General features: G+C 32.8%; 1 protein-coding gene across 1 annotated transcript in view; it reads right to left on the minus strand.

Annotated features, from left to right (window-relative positions):
• Window positions 1-33: 33 nt before the first annotated feature.
• The window catches only part of LOC106461739 (bromodomain-containing protein 3-like), a 79,170-nt gene continuing 59,758 nt past the window's right edge, over window positions 34-19,445 (minus strand). Inside the window, 6 exon segments of the mRNA XM_022388763.1 lie at window positions 34-138; window positions 3,788-3,919; window positions 11,685-11,753; window positions 11,756-11,806; window positions 12,099-12,269; window positions 17,783-18,224. Of these exon segments, the coding sequence (XP_022244471.1) occupies window positions 131-138; window positions 3,788-3,919; window positions 11,685-11,753; window positions 11,756-11,806; window positions 12,099-12,269; window positions 17,783-18,224 (873 nt within the window). The 3' untranslated portion in view covers window positions 34-130.

Consider the following 19,445-nt stretch of genomic DNA (forward strand, 5'->3'; position numbering starts at 1 on the left):
GTTACATAGTGGTTCAAAAATAAGATAGTATCAAGTTTTTCACTAACCTACAACTGAAGCAAAGTCAATCAATAATTCCTTTACAAACTATGAAAGCTTCACAAGTTAACTTCTACCTAGCTTTAATATGTCAGCAGCCTGTAAAAAAAATTTAAAACAAACTATAAAATTCAAGATGGAAAACATGCCCAATACCAGCCACCTTATTACGAACAACACAGAATGGGAAATCACAAACATGAAATTCAGAATTCGTGTATATATATATATATGGTAAACTAACAATTATGAAAAACAGCTTTACAAACAACAAGTTTTTTTGGCTGTGGAAATTCTCAACTAAGCACAGATTGGAATATCATCTTATCTAGACACATATGAAAGTATTCTCATAGGTTTAAACCAACAATACAAACCCACTTATTAGCAAGCAAAGTATTGTGGTGAATGCCTAAGTGATGATAATCTACCATATGGATGGGTAAACAGATCTCAACAACTGGCACTATTATTATTGGACACAAAAATAAACAATCGGAGGCAAAAAAAATGCAGAAGATACACACAAAAAGTAGCTCTTAAAAAGAATTTAAATAGTCCTTGCAATACATCAGAATTCAGGGACTATTAAAAAATTATAATCTTGTTTTATTTTAAAAAACAACCTGTGAAGCTACTGAAAAATGTAACTTGAGTCTTGCCTCCTTTTTAAATTACACACAAAACTCCTTTCCCTCCAAATTGTGTTGTTATGATATGCTATCAGTCAGTTTCATTACAGTAAACCTTCATTACAGTGTAAAATTCCAGCATAAACCTCTCCTCATAGTGACATCACCTTCTTTAAAATTTTTATTTATGGGATTTTCTTTGTTAAAAATTTTGCAAAATATAACAAAATTGAGAAAAACAACATAAAACCACTAATTATTTCTTTTAACTTAAAATTTGAATAAAATAGAAAGCATTATTTTATTTGTTATTACGTACAAAGCTACACAATGGGCTATCTGTGCTATGTCCACCACTGGTACTGAAACCTGGTTTTTAACATTATAAGCCTTCAGACTTACCAAAAAGCCAATGGGGGGCCAGGAAGCATTAAGCACTAACAATAGTATTTGATGTTAAGTAATAAAATACTTCTACAACTTCCATACAGCATTTGAAAAAAACAATAGATAAAACTCAAAATCAACTGCAACTAGTAGCATCTCAATTTACTATATAGCTAAATATATCCAGATGCTGTTACTAGCCAAATGATTAATATAGCTGTCAGTCAGCAATATTACAGCCAATTAAGTACAAAAGTATCTCAAACTGTTACTCCTACTCATATTAATGTTTAGAAGAAATTTCTTTATATTACACTGACCATGAATATCTCCAAATGTTGTTTCAAGTGAAGTCACTGGTTTCAGAACATGTTTAGTTCATGTGAAGATTATTTATTGAGCAGGTTATATGCTAGTGCACTCACACATACACAATTTACTGACCGAGAGAAAATACCTATTATATATACAAATTGCAGCCATGAAACCTTTTCCACCATTTTTATTTATTAAAAATCCCTTATGTCATTATCACGAAACATTCAAACTACGTATTAAAGCGGAATACATGGCAAAAAGATTTATCAAGTACCTATACACACAATTGTACATAAAAGGTTACGTTATTTTATTTAAGCCGCACAGATAAGATAGCTGGCTTCAGAACATTGCCCCCCTTGGTTTTATATCTCTCTGCTTCTCACAACCAAGTATTTGAAAATGTGATGAATTATTTACAAGTTAAACTATTTTTTGTCAATGTGATAAGTTGGCAGTTAGAAAACAAAAGAAAAATACAAAGAAAAACCTAACTATATACAACTTTCAGCACTTTGCAATTTTTTAAGAGCAAGAGTAAAAAAAACATACAATTCTGTAAACAATAAAGATAATGCAAAAAACAAAAAACTGATACTTTTAATGAACCTGCATTGTTCATCACATTTTGGTTATTTTCATTATAAAATAACACTTAAAATCAAATTACTGTGCAAATCCATCACATTCACGAGATAACAAGCACTGATACTTCAAATCACACAGAAGTGTATACATCTTTTGACAAAACAGTTATTTTTGTTTGTTCAAATGAATAACTAAAGACACAGAAGAAACTTCAAGATACATTATTCTTTCAAAGCATTTTTAATATAACTGAAGTTGATAAAATATCAAGCGAAATTTTTATTTCGTGATCATTTCATTAAATGTTATATACACCTTTCCATCATCATGTTTTAAAAAATGATTTTTTTCAATGAATTTAAATGAAAATTCTCATGTAAGTACACAAAAAAACTTGTCTTAATTATCATTCATGTTTATATCAGCATTACCACTGAGCATCATTAATCCAGAAATTATTTGTATAACTTGTTTTTGTAACAAAATTTAGAACACACTATATACTTTAATGACATTTTACCTGCTACTAATTCACACAAAATTACCTTCAATACACCTGTTAGTTGTGATCCAAAGAAACAATAACATAGTTAGTTTTTACTGGAAAACAATGTTACCAAGTTTTCTATACACAAAAATACTATAATCCAGTTTCTAGTAAGAGATGATTTATTGAGAGCTACATTAAAAAAGACTGCACCAAAAGTCAAATGGCACATGACAATAAATTCACCTCACATACATGTATTGCTTAACTACATTTGTGAAACACATTAGTCAGTAATGTTCCTTCTATTAACAAAAACTAAGAAAACAAGAAAATAATTTTCTTTACTGCAAGATATAGAACAATTCTTGTCATTATCAACATTTGTTTTAAAAGTTAACTATAGTTCGTATGTTTCAAAACAATAAATAACTCATAAACCATTGGTAAAATATTACAGACCTTTACCAGCAAGCTTTCAAATGCAAATTGTATTTTCTAATTAGGAATGCACAACTGAATGAAAATTGAAACAACCATTTCAAGTTACTGTATCTTGGTTTTAATTTCCATATTCTTTATACATAAACCAATTTTGACATAAAGGTAATGTATAGCTTCAATGAAAATAATTTGTTTCTGAAAAATTACAGAATATTTATTGATAATTTCATTTTATCCAGTTTTTCTTATAGATGCCAAAGAATAAATTAAGACTTACTTTCTAAACCTAACTACATGAATTAAAATCTTGTGTGTGTTTTTCTTTCAAGTCAGAATTGAAAATACAAAGTCTTTAAGAAACATGACTATCACTGTTTAAACAGTACAAATGATTCAGTTGCATTACAAACTTTGGTCCCTTTGTGTACACAATTAATGAGTTTTTAATGTAATGACAAGAAGTGTAAGGATGTTGTCAGTTATTTTGAATAAAAGCACAAGATTTCTAGTTTTTCCACAGTATTGTTTATGTTCAAATAAACTAAATCATAATTCCATAAATTCATCTTATTCTAACAGAGTATGAAACAGATCTTAGGAAGAAACATATTTACCTTGAGATATCTTCCCGTACTGGATGAACCATAATACCAACAGTAACCTTTGTCCATCAATCAATGAATTTTGATATCACAAAATGGTCACTATTTTACAGTTGATGTATTTCATATGTACATTTGTACACAGCTTACAGCAGTGTGGTCTCTAAATTTTGGCTTCAGTTATGATATAGCATCAAAATTCTGTATTGCAAGTAGACACTGAAGAATAATGAGCCAATAAGTCACATGATGCTAACACTGTCCATCCTGAAAAATAAAACCCAGCTAACCTGATTCTGAATCACTACTGTCAGATGAGGTACTTGTGCTGCTACTACTGGAGCTATCACTATCACTTGAACTACTACTGCTGGCACTTAGACGAGTTGGACCACCAACATCAACATGAGAATTCTCAGGATCTGAGAAATACAAAAATATTCAAATAAATTACTAACTGCAAAAAAATTATAGCATGATGAAATTTTTTCTTATGTATGAAGAAACAACTTAAACTAGGTTAGAAATTACAATGAATCTTTGACAAATATTTGACTTCATCCTTTATCCAAAAAAGAAAATTATTCTCCGATATATAGCTTTCAATAGATACATTTCACAAGATTTCCCCAGCTGGTTTGAAGTTATTTAATATTTACTTAAATCCTTATATTTTAATAATCAAAAGTTATGATGGTTTATTTTTTAAACATACCAATGCCAATCTCAAGTTAATCACTAAGTGATGAACAAAGAGAATATCATAACTCAAATGTTATGGTTAGTGTATTTGGCACTCGTTCTATTAAAATAGTAAATAAGGTAGTTTCACAATTTGTTAACGGTTTCAGTTTTATTTAGTATGTTAATTCAAGTTGTTCCTTTTCACAGATGTTATATATGGGGAAAGAGTCCACCTATCCCCATCCAGTAAGCCAAGTATTAAAAATCTTGAACATATTTCCTCAACAAATGTATTTTTAAAACAATTTTCACTGCTATTTGCTACATGTATAAGTTGATAATCAATGAACCTTTACAATACACTTTTCTAAAGTATTTCACTAAAAAAAACATTCTTTGAACTTCTTTTACTTCTATTACCAATGATTCCATGAGAACACCACAATATTCTACAGTCAATAAGTTTAATCTTCCTATTACTAATGATTCCATGAGAACATCACAATATTCTACAGTCAATAAGTTTAATCTTCCTATTACCAATGATTCCATGAGAACACCACACAATATTCTACAGTCAATAAGTTTAATCTTCCTATTACCAATGATTCCATGAGAACACCACAATATTCTACAGTCAATAAGTTTAATCTTCCTATTACCAAGACATCAAACAGAAACATATTGCCAATAGTTAATGTTTCGCTCAATTGTTGCAAGTAACATGTCTATGATATGTGGAAAAAATTATAAATAACCAAAATACAGTGATGGACCATAAATGTACTCATGTCAAACTTCTCCATATGGAATCCATAAGGCTTCGGGCTATTTGGTAAATGCACGTCATGTTTTACAGTTACAAAATGTAATTAAACAATTTTATTATCATTTTATATCAATAAGCTTGGCATCACTTGTAGTTTAAATTACAAATTTTTATATATTATCTAAGTTTGTACTTTTTTAGTTTCAAAAATAAATACTTAAAAAAATTTTCAATCTTCACTTCTTCCATTTAGTTCGTACAACTTTAATGTTATAATTTTCGTAATCTGAAAATGGATTTCCAAACATACCTCCGCTGACACTTACAGCTAGAATAGCATAATAAGGGCATAGTTTATACAGAAAGTGTCTGCATAGAAGAAAGGTGTACCATGAGAAGTGGTACCAAGTGGGTGAGGAAGAACTTCCAAACCAAACTCATAATTCTGTGTTGCACCAACCATGCCACATGTGGCCTTGCATTGTCATGGAGAAGAAGAACACCTTTTTGAATGACGAGTGAAGAGCGTTTATGATAAAGGGCTTGATTTAAATGTTCCAGATGCTGACTATAGATCTTTGCATTGACAGTTCACTGTGGATTGAAGAGTTTGAAATCAATTACTCCTTTGATGTCCCACCATTGGCCATTGTTTTTGGCATTTAATATTCACATAGAGAATCCATTTTTCATCACCTATGACAATTCTATCCAAAATTGATTCACGCGCATTACATGGCAGAAGAGACGAAGCAACGTTAAAACAATGATCATTGGAGAGTTCCCGAGTCACCCAAACACCAAACAACCTAAGACCCAATAATGTTCATAAGAGGGTCCAAGCACACCCCCACCAGATAGCTAAGCATCAAATCTGGACTGGTTTTACGAGTATGCTCTGGCATAGGTTGGTACTGCTTCTACCGACATCTGGGAAAAACTTCCAAGGACCCAGGTAGGAGGATCCCCAACTTCTCCCTCTTCTCTGAGAATGAAGAAAACTCAACACTCTGAAGGAAAATCCTCTGTCCACCACCCCAGCAACTAGGAACTGAGTGTGGTAAAGACATCCTAGCTCCATTAGTAGAATTTGGGGCAGGATATGTGCACGGAGGGGAGACCTGAGGAACAGGCCTCCGGAAACAGTGCAACAGGTGAACCATGTTCCCTAACTTTTAAAGCAAACCGATAGATTATTACTATTTAGAAATAAGTTTTTAAACTTATTTTTCTTAAAACATAGAATAGAAAATAAAGAACTAAAGCAAACAATTATCTCTTCTAGTTACGACCTTTGTACTAGGTTGCTAAGCCTTTTAAAATTTCGCACATGGAGGATATGAAAATAAATAATTTTTTAAGGTTTTATATATATATATACAGTTGAATACTCAAAAAAACATATATTACTATATAAATACCATAGAATTCCACTATAATTTATCAAACTTAATACCTAAGCTGTACATGGGTCTAAAAAATATGAAATTTCGAGCAAACTAAAGAAACAACATACCTCCTTGAAATCTTGGTTTGAAAGAATGAGATGGCATCCTAACACATGAAAATGGCTGAGAAAGCCACTAGGGGGACATTTTGGGTTTTTGATTGGTTATTTCTGTCATATATTGAAGTAAGTGTATATAGAGGAACTTTTCCAAAATTAGAAAGAGGTGAGCGGAGCCACTGTGTTTGATTCAGTACATGAGTGATATCTCAGTAAATAGATAAGATATTAGGTTCTTATTTTATACTTTAGCTTGTCAATATCGGTAATTTGAGTTCCTAATTTGTACGAAACTATAGAATCAAGGACGCATCTAGAGTTCTCTCCCAGATGAATCCCCGTGTTGAGAGAGTTAATATAATAGAGTATGTAAGAACTTATAATAAAATAGATATTTTTTGTAAAACCTCAGTCTCAGAATTGGTTTCTTTAGTCTAAACATAAATATCATCCAGTTAGTGACTTGTGAGCTTCACTCATCACTGCATTCCTTAATTAAATAAAATTGGTGTAATTGGCAGTAAAGTTGAAGATCCAAGGACTAGCCCTAAGGGCACTGCCCATTACAACTGGTGCAGTCTTTGAGGATTTTGGAGTATTTAATGATAGGTTGGTTAGAGTAAAGAAACAAGTAAAAATAAGAAAGTCAGCCAAAGGCACTATAAGTAGTATAAGTTAAAAATAAGTAGTAAGTATGTGAATGTGGTTACTGCTGGTGTAGACATGACTACAGAAGAGGGTGGTGCATGCCCTACAACTGATAGAAGGGCTGATGCTAATTATGAGGCTGCAGCAGAGCAACCCACACAAGTAGGCCCATGTGGAGCTATGCATTTAATGAGCTCTATACCACTGCATCATGGAAGACTCAACAAAGATGTTAAGGGCTTTAATGATGCTCTGAATCAAGCTGCCAGAATATCAGGTTGGACTGATGCCCAAAGGCAGACATTTTAAGATTATGAACAGCAGGAGAAGCAAAATGTTGTATTAGGTCTTAAAGTGACCTCCGTGAAATCACAAATTTTCAGTATCTAATACACAGATTAGTAGAGAAATATAGAAAGCGAGAAACACCAAATGTGATTTTAACAGAAATACATAATTTAACTCAGCAACAAGGTGAATTTATCCGAGTATTTGGACATATAAGTTGCAGGAGTTAGGAAATAGATTGTGCAGAGCTTACACACACACCCAAATGAATTAATGACACCAGACACCTAAAAATCTGATTATGAATGAAATTTGTTTAGTAATGCAGCTTGAAGTTATGTAAATAAGATGAATACACCCACGCAAGTTTGCTTGATTTGACTGAAGTAAATACTTGAGAAGAGCTATGAGAAAAACAGATATACAGACCTAAAAACACTAAACACTCTGCTGTAAATGTAGTAAGTAGTAACAAATCTAGTAAAACAGATTGATAAAATAAGCAAAGTAAGCCCGACGACTTGCAGTCTTTTAACTGTGGCAAGGTTGATAACATGGCAAAAAACTGTTTTCAGAAAGAGAAAAGAAATGAGCAGATGGCATGTTTTAATTGTGGTATTAAGGGCCACATAGACCGAAATTGCCAATGCTCACAAAAGGCAGAAAACAGAAAAGTTCCAAAGGCTGGAGCTTACAGAGCAAAGTTCCCAAAAAATAATGGTAGCCCTACATTCGCTATAGAATCAAAAATCTGTTGGGATTACAGAGTGACAGTAGAGGTAATTCCAGCAGTTTGGAATAAGAGATTAAGTGTCCATAATGTAAATGAAAAATCACCAATAGTTGTAATAAAAATAGAAGGTATATTATGTCAGTTATTGGTTGACACAGGCACTCGAATTTCACTACTAAGTGCAGAACTAGTAGATAAAAATCCAACATTACTATATAATTCTTGGAAAGAAGTTTCTACAAGTATTTTAACTTCTATAACAGGACATCCTGTTAAAACACTAGGTAAACATAATGTTCACATGAAAACAGGAGAGTTAGAGATAGAACACTCATTTTATATCTGTAAGCAGATGGACTTAGAAACAGATGGTATGAAAGGGCAAGATTTCTTAAGGGCTTATGACACTGAAATATCTCTTACTTCTGGTAAGCTATGCATAGAAATGGAGATCTTAAGCTTTGAAGGACTTGAACTTTCAGACTTATGTGCAACAGTCACGACAAATGATACATTCCCACTGACTAAAGCTAATAATCAGCATTAGCAAGGATAAGTATCAAAAGACAAAAGCACTGATCTCCCAGAGTGTAGCAATAAATGATAAAATTGGAGAAGTAAGAATAATAAGTGTTTAAAAAGAAATCCAGTGAGTAAAAATAAACAGAAAAGATCTAACCCCAGCATAAGATATAGTGGTAGTAGTAATAAGAGAATGAAGAATTAAGTAAGTAATAGTTAAATAAGGCAGAATAAGTTAGAAAATAAGACTTTAAAACAGGGAAGTAGTAATTCAAACTCCTCAGATGACTACAATTATGCCTAACATAACAGAGCATCCCAAGAGCAGTGTTTGAAAGAAAGAGTACCGGTAAGATTAGTTACATTAACTGAAGTACCTGCAAGAAGTCAATTTATTGTTGAAGCTAAAGTAAATGACTTTAAGTATAATGAAGAAGTGTTAGTTGAACCTATTGAGATAGAAGAAGCAGGAGTATGTATAGCCACTTGTACTAGTAAAGTATCTAAGAAAGACACAGTACCTGTAAAAGTGTTAAGCATAAATGAAGAAAAAGTAATACCACCTAAGGATATAGTGGTAGGTAAGTCTAGTAGAAGAGTACATGTAGCTGCAGTAGGACAGCATAATGTTAAAAATACTAAGAAACAGGTACAAAAAGTAAGATAGATTGGTATTCTATCTTAGGAAATGAAGAAAAAAACATAAGCAGGGTTTGATAACATTGTTAGAAGAGTATAGGGATATATTTGTAGGAGAAAATGACCCTAATGGTTGTACAAAATAAAGTTAAACACAAGATAGTATTGAATGAGAATAAGCCTATAGTACAAAGACCCTACAAAGTGCCATAAAAACATAAGGTAGAATTAAACTGCTGCTGCTTCTTCTATCCCTACCTACCAATATCCACTTTGTAAATCCATTGATGAAAAGTTCTTACTTTTACCTGACCTATTTAATGTTTCTTGGATATTAGGTAGTGGGTAAATTTCTTTGACTATTACACACCGTTCACTTTCCAAAAATCTGCACAGAACCTTAATTTTCTATCCTTCTTAGGAAATAATACATCTGGCTATGCATACGGCTATTACTATCCTTTATTTTATTTTATTAAAAATACTTCCCTAAGAAACATGACTTTTTTTTGCATGTGAAAGACTTGTAATATTAACTGAAAGACTGCCAAATTTTGTCAAGATATACCCAAAATATTGAGATTTATAAGTATTAAACATAAAAAGACTTTAAACGAGTACAAAAGGTTACATGACTAGGTCAAATTGACCGAACCTGTATTGAGAGAGTTAAAAAGAATGCCAAGTCTAACGACACCTTTTCAGTTAACAGCTATGGATATATTACGCCCGTTGCCTACGTCTTACGTAGGAAACAAAAGTGTTAATAGTCGCAGATTACTAGACAAGATTTCCTGAGGCAATATGCTTACCTGATCAGAAAGCAGAAACCATTGCTAAAGCATTTGTGAATAACATAGCAGCTAGACATGATATACCACAGTATTTACTAACAGACAGAGGTAATAACTTCATATCTAAGTTAATGAAGGAAATTGTGAATTACTTGGTATAAGGAAAATTGAGACAACAGCTTATCATCCAGCTTCTAAATGGTTTAGTATAAAGATTCAATAGAACTTTGTGAGACATGATCTCTAAATACTGTGAGAAAAATCAGAAAACTTGGGACAAGCAGATACCTTTAATGGCTGGAGACGGCTTGAATGGGTAATGAAGAAAAACTTTAACATAACAGCAATTTGTTAAAGCAGCAGTTCATTAAGACCAAAAAGAACAAGCATTATTAAAATCTCAAAGAGAACTTGGTTGGAAATTACACTCTTTTTGATTTCTATTAAATCATTATTATTCGAGAAACTCGCCAAGCACTATGTACCCCTTGAGAGAACAATGGACTAAGCTTTTTTTCCATCACATACTATAGAACCATACACTGGCAAAAGGTTTTTTCATGTTATTAACTAAATAATGGGAAATCTGCTCTTTCTGTTGGTTATAAGCATGCCAATCAACTGCAAACTGTCACTTAGCAACACAGCCTCGACTTGGCAAGTGGGTGTGGCTGACCTTAAACTTAGAAATACTTAGTGTGTTTCACATTGGGAGGAATTCTTGAAAAGTTTCCAGACAGTAATGAAATACAACTGCAAATATACTTATGATCCTACAGTCGATATAAGCTAATCACAGTTTCTTGTATAAGAACTCTTAAAAGTTGAGAATTGTAACCACGAGCAGGTCATGTGACAGCAAAAACTGCAGTTTTAATTGCTGTTTTAGATGTTTCTTTTTAAAATTAAAGAATAAAACTTAGATAATATAAAACTTTAAATTATAACATACTTGATAATAGTAATTTCATTAAAATACATTTGTAGTAAAGTGATTTAATTAAATTTTGAATGTAACTCAGTAACAAGCACAGAATGGGGTTTAAAAATGGTGTTGTTTCTATCAGGTTAAACAACTATATTATTGAACGTATGTCAATAAAATGGGCATCAAAATGTAGATTACAATTAAAACTTTAATATTATATAAGTTTTAATTTCATAATTCAACAAAGGAAATACTTATATAAATTCTCAATCTTCACTTGATGCCTCTCTGCTCTGAATATTTTTCATTTTCTTTCTTCCCTTATATAGATATTTCACATTTCTCAACTTTCAGACTAGTCAGAGCCTGAGTCACACTGACTCAGTATATTCAGACAAATCTTTATTAAAAATTTTGATTTTGCATACAACAGACTTTGCACTTATACTAAAAGCTTAACATATTTTGTGAAGATGCACAATATAGATTTAGAATTATAGTAAGTATGAATTCTCCAGTACTGATTTGGTCTAATCGACCAACCCCGTGCACATAGGGTTAATTCCCTTTCATTTTCACAATTATAAACTGAAGAAAACAAAATAGTTTCTTTTATTATATATATATATATATATATATACATACATACAGACAGACAGAAAAAAAAAGACATGCCTTTCTTTGTAGGTTTCTTAGAGGATCCTAATTGCCCATTAACATCTTGTAACCTTTTCTCCAGTTCTTGCTTTTTTCTTTTACCTGTTCTTCTTTCGATTTGGCAGATGTTTTGCTCTTTGCTGCTTGTACAAGATAAAAAAATCTTTATTATATATTTTATGGAACATGAGGGCATTTGAATGTTTACTTATTTCAAATTTTAGCTATTCAAATATAAAAGAAATTATTTTCGTTTAACAAAAAAAAAAAAGAAGGCACAAATAATTTTATTTGAATTCCAACATTTTAATGTAAAAGAAAAAAAAAAATCAAATTTTCTTTATGTTCAATATATTAATATTTACAGCTAAGTACATCAGGTTCTTTAAGTAAATGAATAATATAATGTCACCCTGCACTTGCATGACTTACAGTATGGTTTCCTTGGTTTTTTTCGTAAGCATGAGGCTACATATGCTTCCAGTTCACGAAGTGTTGAAGGCTTCAGTGTTTCAAAATCAATTTCTATCTCATCTGGGTTGGAATCTCTAAGGGAAGGTTCCCTGGACTGAATGATATGAACCACTCTGCCTAATTTGTCACCTGTATTATACAAGTTAAAAGAATAAAAAAAATATAACAATGTGATGGAGCTTTTTACAGAATTATAAAAAACAATTTTTTTAAAAGGCACAAAGTGAAATAGGATTATATAGCTTTATGGTGTAGTAAATATAAAATTATATTAACAGCAAACTGTATCAACCCTAAATTTTTCAAAATGGGCATCATTTTGTAATGCATGTGAGGAGATTTTAATAAGTTACAATCAAAATTTAATTAAACTATTTTCTTATAATGGTACATTTGGCATACAAATGTAGCTAATAATCCAAATTTTAGCATTATATAAGTTTGAAGTTTTTAATTATATAAGGTAATACAGGTACACCACCGATTTTTCGGCACCCTTGGTTCCATAGCCTTGCCGGATTATCCGTTTTGCCAGACCAACATAGGTCACGTAATAATAATTCAACAATACACCATTGACCCACTAATTATAACTCCTGTATCTCTAAAGCACCATGGACTGCTAGAAACTAAAGTAAAACAAATATTAAATGTGAATTAAATGATTAATGAAATACATTAGTGCTGTTATAAATGATATAGGTTTATTAGTACAGTATAAATGAAAACAGTTTATTAATTACTGTATTTTAAAAGAATGTTGCAGTAGTATCGCTTCCAAAGTGGCAAATCTTAGAATTTTACTGTTGTTATTATTATTGTTATTTTACGTTATATTTTGAATTTTCATACAATATTATCAACATTCTATGTTGAAAAAACTGAAGAAAAAATCAAAACTAAATATTTGTATCTTGTTAAACTACATATTCTTGGCAACATTCATGGAATTTGATCCACTAGTTTGATATTTATAAGAAAATTGCATGAGAGTGACGTACCTACTTAAAATGTAAGTAGCCCTTCCAGAAAGAGTGTGCACCACATGCAATGCTATCAGTGGCCACCCAGTGAAGTAGTCTGGCAGTCACTGGAATTTCAAGTGCACTCTCGTAATTTTGTCCGGATTAAAGGAGGTGCCGGACCATCAGTTGCCAGAAAATTGGTGGTGTACTTTAAATTTGTAAAAAATCTCATTTTCCCCTAGTGTGAGAATTGTGACATTTGCTCTCAAAGTATCCCCTCTTCTCGGGTTTATTTATCACCCCTCCAAAAAGTATGAAATTTAACATAAATTACTCATTATAATATCATCACTACTCAGGCAAAGCATAATTTTCATAGCCTTCAATCTTATTTGGTTACAGAGCCATGAAATAAACAATCAGATGCCTCTTGCCATGCCCACCTGTCACATACTGTCTTTCAGAAATTGCTAATAGTTCCCTCTGATGTTAAATACTGCAATATTTATAACCAACAGAAAGCCGTGGTTTTCATCAATCAAATGACATATTATATTACATTGTTTCCTGTAAGGAGAATTGTCAATTTTGCTTTCAGTTCAAGCTTGATTCCCACAGGAAACATACTGACAAGCTTATCACATAGTCAGAGAGCTAGAAAAATTGTGATAGTTATGGGATATTGTCTATTTGTTGTATGCTATTATTCTGTGTTTCTAGGTGCAGTATTTAATTGAATAAATAATATTTAGTGCAGCAGTACCATTAGTATAAAAAAGTAGGGTTAATTGTCATTGACAGTCAATAACAAAAAAAAAAAAGACCCAGGTAAGTATTTTATTTTTCATGTGTATTTTTTATTCATTATTATAAAAGTAACTAAAATATAAAAATAGGAATTAGAAACTTTTTAGGTTATATTAGGTAGCCCATGCATTATGTAATTCAATAGGGTAACATGAGCTCCAAGTTCGCCAATTGATTTTCAAATTTTATCGTGGGAATATTAATTTAGACACAGCTCAAAGGGCAATAAAACAATAAAATTTAAGTATAAATAGATGTATACTGTTATTGTATTATTCTATATATTATATCAGTACATACACAAAACAATGTTTCAAAATATATCTTATAAAAGTGTACAGAGATTTCGTCAAAGTTCAAACAAGTTAAAATCTTTAGAATGCCTTTAACATCTCTACACTACAGGCTGACCTTTATTATTGTTTCTTTTAGGCTTATTTTTCTTGATTAAAATGAATTATTTAATCTCTCTGTCAAGAAAACTGTGACATTTCAATGTTCAAAATGAGAGTTACATACCAGGTTGTCCAACAAACAACCTTTGGGTCAATTATGGTTATCCACACTTGAATGAACAAGTTAACTCACTAATAAAAATTACAAACATGGTGTTATATTGTCCTAAACCAAGTATTACTCTATAAAGCTCATTAGAACAGGTATGCTCCTCATCTGGAACCTAAATCATGGACTGCAGGTGGAATTTGACGTGATCTGTCATCACCAGTGGACAGGCCCCATCCAGGTAGCCGAGGTCCCACTGCTCAGGGTTGGAATTATAGGGCTATGGCCCCTAAATCCCACATTGGTGGCTATGGCATTTGGACTGCAATATAGATATGTGTGTGTGTGTGTGTATGTGAGTGGATCTCAACCTGTAGATATGCAGTGATGCATTCCGAATTACTGGAATCATGAGAAGGTAAGCAACATTGAAGTAGACAAACCTTCTCCTCAACCTGGAGAAGTCTGAAAGGCAACTCCCCAAATTTGGAGTGACAGGATCCTGTATGCCATATTCAAACTGAAAAAACAGAGATCTCATCCAGTCCGGAATTATGAACACTCATCCTCACTTCTCAACTGTGTGGACAAGGTAAATTCTATTTGTCCCTGGAATTATGCGGAGAACATGGAACAAACTGTGCTCAACCAAGGACCCACGATGGACCATTCTGTGTTCACAATTACAAGGAGACAATGGACTCTCTTCCATGAACAATGTACTCAGCCAATACTTATTGAAAAGAAGGGCCATGCTCAACCTAACCAGATAGTTGAGCATCAAATCTGATCCAGTATTATAAGTAAACTGATGCACAGGCTTGTGCCGCTCCTACCGACATCTGGAAAAAAAAACATCCAGGGTCCTGGGTATGAATGCCACCCAACTTCACCCTCTTTCCAAAAGATGGAGAAAACTCACTCAAACATTCTGTACCAACCCCAATTTATGCAATCCACTGATCAGCAAGGACAGGCAGAGTCTCCTTATGTTTACTCATGATAGTGCATGAGTGGCATTCCGGCATAGTACAGCAATATTATCCGGTTTTATGGAACACCTTATTTCTACAGATACTGTTGCAACCAAGATAAAGTGCATTGTGTTAGTGGTTGCCAGTGTGGATTTGGTTTGATAAAAGCACACCTGACTGGGCAACACTTGCCACAGAGTGGGATCCTGTGAAAAAGAGATAAGAGAATCTGGAAAGGAAAGAAGAGATGAGATTAGTAATGAAAATACTCTCATATCTTTCTAATCTAGTGGATGTGGTTAATATAGCTACAGGGGGTGATCGAAAACCCTCAGAAGAAGATACTGTCAGATCATGCAAACAATACGAGACAAAAGTATTGAAGGAGGTCAACATACCAACCCACACAGCTGGTCCTCCACCAACCAATTCAACTGGGCCATTGAGGACAGAGAAATGTGACAAATCTGATGAAACATGGCTCACAGAAGTCTCATCACCTCCAAAGAGAGCTCAGAATAAGAAATATGGATCAATTTCTGGACCCACTCCATCAAGGTAATTGGGGATAAATCCCAGGAAACTGAAGGGTCACAATGAATAAAAAGCCATTGTCTGACACCTCTAAAGAATTTAGTGCACTTCAAGGCCCTCACTGGACATAATAAACGATTGTGATCTGACTGGTCATAGAGGTGAAAAATAGCAGTCAGATGAATCAGTGAAAAGGATTTATCCCCTTCCCTGGCTGCCAATGTCGTAGGTAAGAATAACCTGTTTGGGTACAGGAGAAGCTAGGTAGAATGATAAAACATCCTGTGCACATGCAACACAAACAACTCTGATGAGCAACGACTGCAGCTCAGCGGCAACAAAATATAAACCTGAAAGGAAAAGTGATACATGAGGCTAAGGGCTCAGACAGATGTCAAGAAAAAGCATGTATCACCACTTATATATTACAGTTAGGTAACTGAAACAGTCATTTAGGGCGAAAGACTTGAAAAGGCTAGGGAGCATTGGGGACTCAAAGAATTTTCATCTCTACATGTATCTAAAGGTAACCAATAAGGCCGCCTTATATAGTGATTGTGGAAGATGCGAAGCCCTTGTCAAAGAACCATGTCAAAAACTGCGCTATAGTTGGCATGTCTGAACAAAGTGGGTTCAACCTCCTTACAATACACCATTGTCGATATGTGTGCCATTTCCATTGATAAACGACCATCCTTAGAAGTTAATCCCGGGTGCTGTGCAAAGGACCACATAACCTCCATGCATGAAGCTTGAGCTATGGGATGGATTGGTGTAAGATGTCAGATCGTTGCTGCCTCAACAGAGACAGCCAAAGAGGAAGTGGAAGAAGTGAGCACTCCTGAAGGTACTGCAAAAGTGGAAATCAGGGTTGAGCCAACCAATCCAGTGCTATCAACAGAACGCAATAAGGGTAATGCCCAAGGGTGAGGTACCAGAGACCAAAATGCCAGTAGTTGAGTGTTCCAATGAGTGGCAAACACATTTATCATCAGTGAATAAAAGACTAGAACAAACGAGAAAAAATCAGATGGGCATAGGAAGAGAAACCCTAACAGTCAAGTAATAGCTGTAATGTGAGTTGAAGAAAGTATGTCTTGAAAAAAGAGGATGTGACAGGTGGGCATGGCAAGAGGGTTCTGACTGTCTATTTCATGGCTCTGTAACCAAACAAGATTGAAGGCTATGAAGATTTTGCTTTGCTTGAGCAATGACAATAATGAGTAATTTATATTATATTTTGTACTTATTGGAGGGGTGTTGAGTAAATTATAGAAGAGGAGATGCCTTGAGAGAAAATGTCACAATTCTCACACTAGGAAAAAATACGGATTTTTTGAAATACTGCCTTATAAAATTAAGAAATTAATACTCATATACTATTAAAATATGAATTATTAGCTATGATTTTATGGCATACTAATTGGTATAACATGAACAAAAAAGTAGTTTAATAAAATTTTCAATGTAACTCTTAAAAACTTGTGACATGTGCAGTAAAAGATGCCCATGGAGAGATGGTTAAAGATAACTTTAAAAACTGCAAAGAGAAAAAAACTTCAGCAATTTCATTCATAACTGAAAGAAATATATGAAGTATGTTTCCCACACAACACACTTCACTTAACAAAATTGCCAATGTTTTAAAATTTTCGAAATAAAGTTGCTTAAATACAAAGAGTAAACAGCATTAAATATAATTACACCTACATGTATACACAAATGCACATACAGGTACATATACACACATATGCAGGAAATACAATCTCCTATTTCACATACCTGTTGAACACTGCTTTCATGTGTGAGAATACAAGCTTATTATTAGTACATCACAAAACAGAAGTAAATTACTAACCTGGCAGCTTATTTATATCTAAGCTCAACTGTCTCTTCTCATCATATGACATTGGTTTTGCACTATCCTCGTCCTCACTGTCAAATACCACAGGTGCACTTTTACTGCTCTTTTTTGAAGATTTACTATTTGACTTTGCTCTTTTAATCTGTCCTGCAGGTTTACTTTGAGCATGTGCCTTTGTATTTGTGTTCTTACTTTTACTTTGTTTCTGACTTTTATTTTGATGTGCTTCTTTTGCAGGTTGAGGTGGTGGTGGCACTGTGTTGTTCACTGATACAACAGAAGGCTGGAGAACTGCTGATGATTCTAAGGTTTGGACTTCTGTCACAGGTTTTATTTCCTGAAAAGTTTCTTCAGGGATTTTTTTTTTCTTTTTTTTCTTCTTTTTTCTTTTGCTTTCTGCTGCCAGTAGGCTTAGCTGTTCGGTAATGGCCCGCAACTGAAATTAAAATGAGCATTTTTCTATTTAACATTTTCTTTCTCTTTGCAACAAGCAAAATCATTTGCCAAGTTGAATAAGTAGGACTTATCCTTAACTTACTGAATTTGGAGATAAGTTATAAAACTGGACAAAGACCTATATAACAGAAAGCAGAAATAAACTAGACACAAGCAACAATAAAATCTGCAGAGAAAATATAGTTCTCAGTAAATGTGGAAAGACATCAAGAGAAACTGTATATCAGTAATAAAACCTTTAAGCATTAGAGAAGCATTCACCATATCAGACCCAGCAAAACTGTGCATGCAACAGCCTTAAAAGTAAAACAGGAAAGAACTAGCAAATAAAAAAAGAATACCAGAACACTTAACAAATATTAATGGTACAAGTACAAATACTACATATGTATATGATGAAAGATCTGTTCTAAACTTTACTATATAGCAAATACTCTACAGAAAAGCAGTAAAAAATGTATATACTTGTGCAGTGGGAAGAAATCACTGCTGATGAAAATTCTACATTAAAATGCCAGTTATATAACATTAAAAAAATTAATGGTTGGCATAATGCATATTTAATACAAACTAAAAATCTATATCTAGCAAGGAATTGCCTGAACTAAATAATTAACTCAAAACATAAAATAACAGCAACTCTTACAGTTGACGAGTTATGATTTTAATAATTATGAAGTTTTGACCCATAGTATCAAGTCATCATTAAGTAAGAGTTACACTCATAATGAGTAGCATATTTGGTCTAATAATATATGACAAACTGGTAATCATAAAACAGGTTTTTCTCTGTGCCTCTGTATGTATCGGTACATGAAAGATTAACAGGTATTACTACAATATTGATTTAGAATATGACTACCAAACTGTATACAAATCCTAATGAACATTAGACCTGGGTGAGTAGTGGAATTTTGACAGTCAATTAATCTTTGGCCTCATTAATCAATTATATTCACCTAATAGATTACTTTCACATGAGACTTGGATAGCTGGAGAAATCATTTTTGACTGACCTTGTAACCACCATTTATACATGAGACTATACCTACTAGAACTGTCCTAAAGTATGTCTTCATAAATATTTTAATAATAATATATTTATAAATTTATAATATTTTTATAAATATTAAACTAATGGATTAAAATTGCTTGAATTTTTTCATGAATGTTGCCAAGAATATAAAGTTTAACAAGATAC

Source organism: Limulus polyphemus, unplaced genomic scaffold, assembly GCF_000517525.1.
Source record: "Limulus polyphemus unplaced genomic scaffold, Limulus_polyphemus-2.1.2 Scaffold1021, whole genome shotgun sequence".
Taxonomy (NCBI): domain Eukaryota; kingdom Metazoa; phylum Arthropoda; class Merostomata; order Xiphosura; family Limulidae; genus Limulus; species Limulus polyphemus.